This window comes from Bison bison, unplaced genomic scaffold (genome assembly GCF_000754665.1).
Source record: "Bison bison bison isolate TAMUID 2011002044 unplaced genomic scaffold, Bison_UMD1.0 scf7180017864289, whole genome shotgun sequence".
Classification (NCBI taxonomy): domain Eukaryota; kingdom Metazoa; phylum Chordata; class Mammalia; order Artiodactyla; family Bovidae; genus Bison; species Bison bison.
In genome coordinates this window covers 10,486,097-10,496,645 of record NW_011494861.1, presented here as the reverse complement: position 1 = coordinate 10,496,645, position 10,549 = coordinate 10,486,097, and the positions used below count along the sequence as shown (strand labels likewise).

At 60.1% G+C, this 10,549-nt stretch overlaps 1 protein-coding gene across 1 annotated transcript in view; it reads right to left on the bottom strand.

The window, feature by feature from the left end:
• PANK4 (pantothenate kinase 4) overlaps positions 1–8,691 on the bottom strand; it is a gene marked incomplete at its 5' end in the record, with an annotated part of 11,636 nt that extends 2,945 nt beyond the window's left edge. Inside the window, 12 exons of the mRNA XM_010850213.1 lie at positions 644–795; positions 1,630–1,717; positions 1,953–2,065; positions 2,778–2,933; positions 5,023–5,123; positions 5,776–5,857; positions 6,378–6,559; positions 6,645–6,798; positions 7,139–7,231; positions 7,569–7,752; positions 8,159–8,373; positions 8,581–8,691. Coding sequence (XP_010848515.1) covers positions 644–795; positions 1,630–1,717; positions 1,953–2,065; positions 2,778–2,933; positions 5,023–5,123; positions 5,776–5,857; positions 6,378–6,559; positions 6,645–6,798; positions 7,139–7,231; positions 7,569–7,752; positions 8,159–8,373; positions 8,581–8,691 — 1,631 coding nt within the window. The remainder of the gene's footprint in view (positions 1–643; positions 796–1,629; positions 1,718–1,952; positions 2,066–2,777; positions 2,934–5,022; positions 5,124–5,775; positions 5,858–6,377; positions 6,560–6,644; positions 6,799–7,138; positions 7,232–7,568; positions 7,753–8,158; positions 8,374–8,580) is intronic.
• Positions 8,692–10,549: the final 1,858 nt, after the last annotated feature.

The window sequence follows — 10,549 nt, the reverse complement described above, 5'->3', positions numbered from 1 at the left end:
CCACCCCTGCTGCCGCGTCCACCGGGGAGGGGGAGGTGTACAGGAGCCTCCGTGCTGCGGCCATAGGCCAGGCCCTGGGCAGTGCCGGCCACCAGCCTCGCCCAAGGGGTGGCAGGTATGTGGGCAGGAAGGGAGGTGGCGGCTTTCCGAGGAGCCCGGGTCCAGAAGCACCCAGGGTTGGACCGGGTGAGGCCCCTGCATGGCAGTGCCGCTTCTGTGGAGACGGAGGTGAGCCCAGGGAAGGCACTGAACGGGGGATGGGGGTCCTGGGAGGCGCACCCCGTGACCCAGGGCTGCTGAACTTGGTGAGGGACATGCTTCCTCCACACACCCTGTACCACCTCCATCTACTCTACATGGCCACCGTAAACGTGGAGTTTCCCACTGAAAAAACTCACACGCCTGCTCTCCTATGGATGGGAAGGCTGACCCCCGTGCCTGTCCCGTCCACTCCTGAGGCCACAGGTGTCCAGCAGGGCCTGAGCTGTACCCCATCTGCTGAGACCCACTGCTGGTGGGCCAAGCTGAGCCAGCTGAGGCAGGGGTTGGGGCCACCCAGGGCCACATGTGGCCAAGGGGTTGCGGCTCTGAGCCTGAGCTGGAAAGAAGGGGCGGGACAGGCCAGGGGCAGGGAGGCACCTACTCAGAGACGGCTTTTGCACCCCAGTCAAAGACGTTGCCAGCCAGCAGCCCCTTCACCAAGGCCAGCTGCCTCTCCTCCCAGTCCAGTGCGTCCAGGGCACTGACCACCCTCTGGAAACACTTCAGCGCCACACCATTGTCCTTCTGCTTCACCTGCGGGGAGACACATGTGAAGACACGGGCCAGCCTCCCCCAGCCCCCAGCACCTTGCTGGGACCTGCAGGAATACCACCAACCGTGGGCCTGCTCCCTAGGGGACAGGAGACCCCAAGTGCCGTCATCACAGGAGACCAAACAAACCCAGGCCATGTCAGTTTAAAAATGGCACTGACGCACGGCAGTGGGGGTGGGAGAGCCAGGGGCGCTGGTGTCGGTGCAGGTTTCAACTGCACCCTGAGGGCTGGGGCCCAGGGGTGACTGTGCCATGGCCAAGGGCAGGGCAGAGCAGAGAAGAGCCAGGGCGGGGGCCCAGATCCTCATGGGCACTGCTGATCTGACCATGAAGCCCTCAGCACACAGATCCCGTCCCAGACCCCTGTGTGCTGGGGAGGGTGGTGGGCAGAAGCCTGTGTGTCATGCTGGCCCTTGACCCCTCCCACTGCTCCTGGGCATGTGGCCTCCTGGTCAAAGAGCCCAAGGAGGTGCCTCCAGGCCGCCCACCAGGCCCTGGAAGGCCTGTCAGCAGAACAGACATCCTCAGGCACCAATTCTGAGCGTCCAGGCCGACCTCAGGAGGCACCATCACCCACAGCCATACCAGCTGCTCGTCAGACCCGCGACTCTGCTCTGCTGAGATAGTCACCATGCTGCCTGCGATCGATCCACAGTTGATGCTGCTGACAGGCTGCCCAGGGCTTCTAGGGGATGAGGCCTCACCAGGGCGACTCTAGGGTACAGCCTGTTGCCAGGACCCCGCACCTCCCCATAAGCATGCACCTGCTCACCCACAAGCATGCACCCGCTCACCCACGAGAAGGCAGTGCTTACCTTGGAATAGGGGTCTGGGAAGTTAAACTCGTTCAGACAGTGCTCTCTCGTGTCCAGGAGGCTGCGCACAGTCAGGGTCCCATAAGCGCTGGGGACAGAGCCAGGTGGAAAGTGGCTGAGTGGGCTGGACAGCCAAGTACCTGCCCATTGCGCCCTCCACCTCCAGAGATGTCCTCAAGGTGTCAGATGCCAATAGGAGAAGCCCAGGAAGCCAGTGGGTGGTGAGGCTGAGTAGGCACCGGGCTGTGCTTAGGGCCCCCAAGCGTGGGGGAAGGGCACCCAGCTTCCGGAACCTGGCCTGGGTGGGTGCAGGGGCCACTCACAAGGGCTGGTGCCGCAGCGTCTGCAGCTTGTTCCAGTACTTCTGCCGGAACTTCTCGGCCCTCTCGGCTGCGTCCACAGAGCCCGGTTGGCTTGCCACAGCACGTTTTACGACCTATCAAGGACAGGGTGGCCAGCGGTGCTTAGGGCAGCCCCAAGCCCATGGATGGCAGGCTCACCCGCCTGCCATGGCAGCCACTGGGGGCTTCCCCTGCCATTTGGAAACGGGGTCGCCACTGCCCTGACCCAAAGCTCATGTTCATGTCCTCCGATATGATCCCCGGGGCCCACCAGCCACCAGCTCCCATCTGGCCAAGGGGACAGGCAATTCTGGACCATCCTCAGAGTCCGTGTGGGCAGGGCGGGACCCTCACTCTGAGGACAGATCCCATGGGCCTCTCTCAGGGGCTCCATGGAGAAGGAGGTGCTCCTAGGGGGCTCTGTGGCCTTGAGACGTGACTAGCCTGAGTCCCGGGGCCAGCCTCTGCTGCTCCTGTGCCTCTGCAACCCGCCTGCCTTCTCAGAAAACACGGGTTGCCAGGCGAGCCCGTGAGGATGAGCTTCGCTGACACCATGTCCCAACCAGATACGACGGAGAGCCACATTTATGAACTATAAACAATGCTGCAAATAAACAGCTCCTGGAAAAGTCCCTGTCCTTCACCATGCCTCTAGTGACCCCTTGGGAACCCGAGGCATTCAGAGATGGCCGTGTTCAAAGGCCCACAGTCACCTTTCCTGACGGTTGGGTGTCTTACTCCTGGGGGGATGTCCAGCTCCGTTCCCATCCCTCACCCCACCCCTACCCCACCAGCTCTGATCCTCACCCCGTCCAGGGCCTCCTCAAAGCAGGTGAGCCAGTACTTGCGGGCCAGGGCGTCATCCGTGAGGTCAACTGTGTCGGGTACATAGGAGGATGGGTCCAGAAGGAGAGGCAGGTTGACCAGTGGCCTCTCCAACCGGTCCATTTCCAGCAAGTCGAACTGGAAGGATGAGAAGCAGGTAGGTCCGTCAGCCATGTCTTTTCAGAAAAATCAAAACCCGCTCCTGCAAGTTTAAGAACCGGCTTCTCTGCACAAAGGGAAGCTGTCCCATGGTAAGTGGACAGCCCCATTCCCCCCATCTCTGGGCCCCTCACGTCCTCTCTCAGGTGGGTGTCCCCTCCACTTGTCGGGCCTGAGCCTGACGCCCTGACCTCCTGGACACCCTCTGTTCTCCTGCTGCACCCTGTGTGCTGTGCTCTAAGCTCGGGACCCTGTGCACACAGCCACCTGCCTGGTCCTCACCTCTCCTACTGGGGGTGCCACTGCCACCATCCTCACTCCCTGCCCAGGGGGCCCGTCCTGCAGCTCCTGCCCAGAGCCAGTTCTCCAGCAAGGACACACTGCTCCTCCTGAGGTCCCAGTGCCAAGCCACTGCTCCCACCACGCTGAGAGGGCCTGGACACTCGAGGCTGACGCCAGTGTCATGGGAATAAAGGGTTCCATGTACTCGGCCCTGACCTCAGATGAGAACTGGGGCGGGCAGCCATTCCAAGGCCACAGGAGCGAGCTTGGGCTCGCCCGCCAGGTGCCCCCACAACCCTCCAGGGAACTGCCCCCCTAGGAGTGCTTCTGACGGGCCCACTAGTGGGTTGGGGCAGCAGGTGTGCTTGGAGCCAGGGATGGTCGGGATGAGAAGATCCACCCCATGAGGGAAGGACTGGTTTCGAGGATGCCCCTGAACGTGTGTTCAGCAGAGTGAAAGCTGCCGTGTTCCCAAGGGGGTCAAAGGTGGCGGTCTCCAGCTGGGCTGGCCTACAAGGGCTCCCCCACCTCCCTGATGGGTGGGAGCTCAGATCTGAGCTGGACCTCATCTAGGCCACGATACTCAGAGAAGCATCTCTAGGACACAGTGGGGATCCCCACACCCACCCGAAAGGCTGCAGGGAGCCCAGCACACCAGATGGGCGCAGGTCCTAGAGGGTGACTGTGTGCACGTTAGGGCTGGCTGAAGGGTTTCTAGCCTTCCCACCTGCCCATTTAGTTTTGCAACCTGTAGAGCAGGGATCTGCATTGCCTGCCCTCCGAGAATCAGAAACGGGGCCTGGAGGATGTTGGGCCTTCCTCTGAAAATCAGTCACAGCTCTGACCAGGCCTGGGCCTCACCACCCCTGCCCTAGGCACCTGCACTCAGAAAGGACCCAGCTACCCTGCATGGCTGGGCTGGGTGTAAAGGACGCAGCGTGGAGCATGGGCCTCGCCTGGGAACCAGGGCTGCCACATGTCGGGGGCTCCCCCAGGAGAGAGACGTGGATGATGCACATTCTCACCATGTTTATGCCAACTTTTTAGAAACTACATCCACAAATGAAAAGCAGTCTTTCCTCCAAACAGCCCACAGGCTTGTCCTGAAGGAGGCGCCCCGACCCGCAGGCCCAGACCCGGCTCCTGCAGGCTTGGCCTGTCCTCCTGCCCCACGTGGTTCTCACAGCCGCTCCTGGGCTATTTGGGATGTGCTGTCAACAAGCCAGCAACAGCGTTCAAACAGTGCCCTGGGCCAGGGTGGGTCATGTGAGACTGCCCAGTCCCACCTTAAAGCCCCACTCCACATCAGCTTCACAGGCCTCCTCAGCCCAAGGGGAGACTGAGCAACAGGCAGTATTTCTCAAGGACAGCAAGCTCTGCACGCCAGGGACTGCCGGGGAGCTGTCGTGCAGAGAACATGACTTAAGAGAAGGGGTCCCACTGGGTTTTCACTTGATTGTGCTGTAAACGGGCCAGAGCTCTGGAGAGAGATCCCCAGCCTCCCTAAACTTTATCTTTGTTCTGCAGACACGGGAAGGACTGCATGGCTCTGGGGCTCCAGCTAAATGTCTGTAAAAGCTGAGATGTTATAGAAGGAAGGAGGAAAGTCAGCTGCAGGTACAAACATCACTCTTCAACCCCCAGACTATGTGGTTTGAGACCGGCCTGCACCAGGAAGGGGCAGGATTGAGCCTGGCTGCAGCAACACAGGGCCTCTCTTGGGGGACCACAGAGAGTCCACAGAGGTGGCGCACGTGGGACCCAAGGCCCCTGACTCCGTACTCACAGTGCCGCTCCTTGCCCGCTGGGTGGGGCAGAGCTCGGGCGATGAGCTCATGAGCCCGGAGCTGCCGGCGTAGTTTTCTCCCCAGCTGTACTGGTTTGGGTCTGCAGGACAAGAGACCCAACGTCAGGGGGCGAGCAGCTCGGCAAGCTACAAGCCGGGGATGGCTGGGCCACATCTGGAGGACCAGCCACTGAAGGTCTCCCTGGTGCCAGGCTGTTCTGCTGTGCTATTTCTCATGGGCTCAGAGACCTGGCAAGATAATCACTGAGACCTTTCCAAGCTTCTGAAAGGCCTCCCTGGTTTATCTCATCTCACGTAAGAAACTGGACTCAAGGACACGGTGAGGTCAGCCCATGCCACTCTGATTGGTGTTGATCCCAAAGAAGCCTGCCTTGCGCTTCTGGGGACAGAATCACACCTGCGACTCCTTCACGTGTCCTTCAAAGAGGACAGACCGGAAGCACATCTCAACAGCTGGAGAGATGGTGGCAAGGGGCCAAAGGGTGCAGGAGGGCCAACGTCACGTGTGTGGAGCCTCTGCATGAAGCCCGCCATGCACGAGGATCCTGTGGGCTGATTACATGGCACCCATGTGAGTTGGTTTCCACTGGCTCCTCAGCGATCACAGGAAAAGTTCCTGCCACTGCTGGGAGGGGCCCATGAAGCCCCCACATCCCACTCACAGCCTCCCTGAAACCTCCCCTTCTGGCATTGCTGGACACGGGCCAGGACCCATAGCCGGGCTGCACTCACTGTCTTGCTCGGCTCCTTTGAGGAAGGCTCCGATGGCGCCCAGGTAGCCTTCGTGCCTCAGGAACAGTGCCTGGACCTCCCCCTGCCACAGAAACAGCCCTGAAGCCAGCCTCGCACACACAGCACTTGGCCCAAGAACACACATCCACCTGAGGCAGGAGGCCTCCCTCCCAACACGGTGAAGCCTGCCCACAGTGCACTGGCCCCCGGGACTGTACGCACACATGGAGTTTAAAAGCCTACCACCTAGAGCATGTGGAGCGTCTTCCACAAAAACAGATAGCCACCCAGTTTCCTGTGCCCACCAGGTACGACACGCCCCCGCAGCACCCCAGCCTCAAAGCTCACCCAGAGCTCTGTGAGAGGCAGTCCCTGGACCTCACCCTTAGCAACACGCCAAACTCAGGGACGGCCACGGCGCCCCAAACACAGGACACCCAAAGCTAGAGGGTGGGAAGGGGCTGCAGGCTGGTGTTTGGGGCACTCAGTTTCTGGTCCTGCCTCGCTGCCCCCTCCCCTCAGGCCTGCTAGTTTTAGAGACACGGTAGAGGGGAGGCTGGGCTGAGGGCGGGCAGGGCCAGGAAGGCAGTGCAGCTTGTTACCTTGGAGAAGAAGTTGATGCTGTAGGTGATGGTACGCATGGTGACCGGATGGCCGCGGATGAAAAAGCCGCCAAAGTACACGCGGTCCAGGCAGTGGAGCCTGGCGTAGAGGCAGGCGAGCTGCCCGATGTCATTGCTGATCATGTGCAGCAGGCTCTTGGCCATGTCCTCCTTGGAGAACTCTGGGGGACGGAAGCAGTGCGCTGGGCAGGCAGCCGGGTGGGCGCTGTGCACCGCGGTGAGCGAGAGCAGGCGCAGGGCCAGTACCTTGGTCCGCGGTGGCAGACTTCCCGAAGCTGCTGGCGATGAGGTTGCCGCTTAGCCCCAGGGTCTCGTGGGCCCCTCCATAGATGTCCTGAACCAGCATGTCCACATTCGTGTGCTGGCCTCTGGAGGCCAGCTGCAGCAGCTCATCAAACTTCTGGGGGACAGAGCAGATGGGGCTGTCAGGGACCGCGAGCTGGCGGAGCTCCCCAGCCAGCCCCACAGCACGTGAAGGATGCCAGCCGCCAACCGGGGCCATCTCAAGACATGGCCCTGGGGGCGCGGGGCAGGGGGAGGTGGGCACCCTCTTTGGAGCACCCAGCCGGGTGATGCTCTGGCCATTCAGATGCCCATCCTCCTGAGGCTAAGTAACAGGAAGAGACCAAGGGGAGAGCCACTTGCACACAACCCCCGCCAAGCACAAGCCCCAACCCCACAGCCTTCCCTTTCTGGAGGGAACTGGAGCCAGAAGCATCCAACCCTAGTAGCCAAAATACCTTTGTCTTGGTGAGCAGAGCCCCAAGCCCCCAGAAGGTGCCGCCCCCGATGGAGCTGCCGCCAATCCACTCGAACCTGTCCTCTGTCTCCACCTGGAGCAGAACAAGGGCAGATGCATCAGCAAGCAGGCCCCCAGCCACCGGCCAGCAGGTCCTGCGGCCAGCAGATGTGGCGACTCGGGGTATCCCCTACCCGTGTTACAGCCCTCTTGGAGGCCAAGTCTGGGGACGCTTGGCAGGTGCTCATGGTGGGAGTAGAGATGCCACCTCCCACAGCCAGCTGGTGTCCAGCACTCTGCCTGTGGCCCATGAACACCAGAGCCAGGCCCAAGTGTGCCCGTGTCCCTATGCCTAGCACAGCTCTGACACATAGCCAGGGCTCGACACGCCACTGTGGAAGCCCCGCCCTCTTCCACAAGCCAGGCCACACCTTCACGATAGAGACCCCTGAGCCGATGTTGACCAGGAGATATGGGAAGATGTTGGGGTGGTTCGTCTGAAACCGGAACTCAGGGTCGGAGTCTTTCTGGTACACGAAGGCTTCGTGTGGGATGTTCTTCAGCACAAAGTTGCAGCCCTTGATCAGGCAGGTCATCACATCCTCCTTGTCAACCCTGAGAGAGAAGGGCCCGCTCACTGGAGCTGGTGTGCCCATGGACCCCAGAGCCTCCATCCAGTGGGCCAGGGAGCCTCATGTCACCACGGGAGCGGGCAGACTTGGTCTCGGGGTTCCCCTCCCTTTCAGCCCTCGCCCCCCCACTCCCCTGCACAGTTCCCTTCCTGAGGTTTGGCCACCCAAATCCCACTGCAGCTGGCCCAGAGCCTGACCTCAGGCCCATGGCCCCTGGCAGCTCCCCAAAGTCTCACTATGGTCGTGGGGTCTCAGGAATCCCCAGAGCAGGGAGGAGGGGGTGTATAGCAGCTGGGCCACTGTGGTCATTACTTCAGAGCCCGACCCATGAGCCGAGGCCAACCAGCCTCTGAGCTCTCACCGCACCCCATCCCAAGGTCCATACTTACTTCAACTGCAGCTTTTCTTCGATGAGGTCTTTGAACTTGTATGCCCCACCCCCGGTCGCCTGGATGACCTTGGTCTCAGTGTTGACGAGGTGGTCTTTAATGAAGTCCAGGCAGGCTTCTATGTAGGTGTTTTCAAACTTTACAAAGTGCAGCCTGGCGGTTACCTCCTCTTGGACGGAGATCTCATAGGGTGGCTCGTGGTCCTGCTCTGTGTCCTGGGGAGAAGTTGGGGGACCGCGTGTGTGCATTGCCTTGGGGAGGGGGCAACGCTGAGACACAGCCCCAAGCACCCACAGCAGTGCTGACGCATGTGGGAGCCAGGGGCATGAGCGGGGGCAGAAGGGGAGCTGAGCTAGGAGGCACAGAGGGGTGTGAGCATTCAACAGTGCCAGGGCCTGCCCAGGCCCCTCCCATAAGCTCACCTTGCCAGAGTAGTCGAAGGACCGCACCTTGGCGACTTTGTGCTGCACGGTGGAGTAGTAGGCCAGCTTGGTCAGTGACCCGCCTGCGGGGGAGACACGGACGCAGCAGATTCAGGAGCGGCTGGAAGGGACCTGAGGCTGCCCCTCCACAGGCCCTCCTCTGCCAGACCTGGGTCCTGCCCACGAGGTGTTTGGTGCTATTTGAACTTGAAAAGCCTGCAGGGCACCAAACAGAGGAAGGGAGTGAACTATGAGACCCCAACCCTTTGCCTTCCTTGAAAAGAAAGGTCTGTTCTTCCTCAGAGCCCAGCTAAAGTGGTAACTGTCTGTCTCTCCTAGAGGAGCAAAGAGACAGGGCTGCTTCTGGGTGACCTCAGTGACTGCTGGTGGTTTAGGAAAATTCGGTTTCAAGCTTTGATCATGAGGATGAACCAAAGGAAAAAGTTGATGAATCTACTGTTTTCACTGAAAAGCACACCCTTGACAGTCCATGGAGAAGCGGTGGAAGAGGCACTAAAAGGAGCATTTATCAGAGTGGACAGGTTGGGGAGGGACTGTTTTCACCAGGAACATGGAAGGAAGGGCCCCGGGAGCAGCCACCCGAAGCCTGGAGTCGCCAGGGAGATCAGCAGCAGGACTCGTTAACGCCCCTGGCATGTGACCGAGAATGGAACATCAGGAAGCAGATGAGGCCTTTGGGCAAGTTAAAAAGATGCCCAGAGTGGTCCTTTCTGGAGTCAGAGAGGAGGCATCAGGGAGGCTCCAGGTGATGCAGGGCTGTGAAAGCAGCCAACCACACACAGAGTAGAGAGAGGCAAAGGCTCAGCTCTGCAAAGCGACTTCAGAACAAACTGTGCTTCTCAGAAGGCCCGACAAAAATAAGGAGGAAGCCCTCGTCATGAGAGGAAGGTTAAAATCATCAACAACCATTGTTTTGTGACACAACACCAAGGGAGCATACAGGAAATGCTCAAGTCACAACACGCATCTGGAAACACCCCTGTACCCGAGGGCCACGGCTCTTCCAGGTAACAAAAATCAAAGCCCCATTTCTGAGACCAAGCGCACTGTCCTGGTTGGAGCCGCCCACGTGGCAGCGTGGACAGGGCCTCCAGAGACATCCTGTGAGCCAGCCTCATCAGGCACGGAGGGGCCCACGTCCAGTTACTGAATCCACTGTCCTGGGCTTGCTCCCATCCCGAGGCCATGAGCTTAAGACACAGAACTTGGCTTTAAGCCTCCTTATCCCTCCTCCCTGCCCCCAATCCCAGCTTGGCCCGCAGCACCTTTCACTGAAATGCCTGTTGCCGGATTCACCTCTATGAACAAATCCTTTCCTAAAAAGAGGCAATACAGGACCTCCCTGGAGGTCCAGTGGGTAAGACTGCTCCCCACCCGCCGGTTCAGTCGATCCCTGATTGGGGAACTAAGATACTACATGCCACATGGCGTGGCCAAAAAAAATCATGCACACACCGGCAAATGCAAAGGGATGAAGACCTATCTGACAAGCTCATCAGAAGTTACTATCAACAGACTCTCTGGTCACAGAAATCCAACTGCAGATGGTGTGTTCTCCAGGTCAGCTACATATCACAGCCATGACTGTGATGGTTTGTGGGGGACCCTGGGGGGTGTGGTTAGCTGGGTTCTGTGCACTGCACATCATGTGCACCAAGTGGGAGAAGCCTGGCCCTGCCCAGACTTGTCACCCAGCCCTGCTGAGAGCAGCAGAAGGGGTCAGTGGTGTGGGTGCAGCCTTTGCTCTGTCTGAGCCCAGATATGCTCACAGGGCAGCATGCAGGAGCCTGCGGGGACCAGGAGATCCCGGCTGCTCTCAGGTCCCCTGGGATTAGACTGCACGTCAACCTGTCCTCCCCCCGGCTCCACACGCCACAGCAGACAAGGGCAGTGACCAGGTACACCCACACAGCACTGTGCTCTCTGGTGGACACCATGGGCTCTCCAG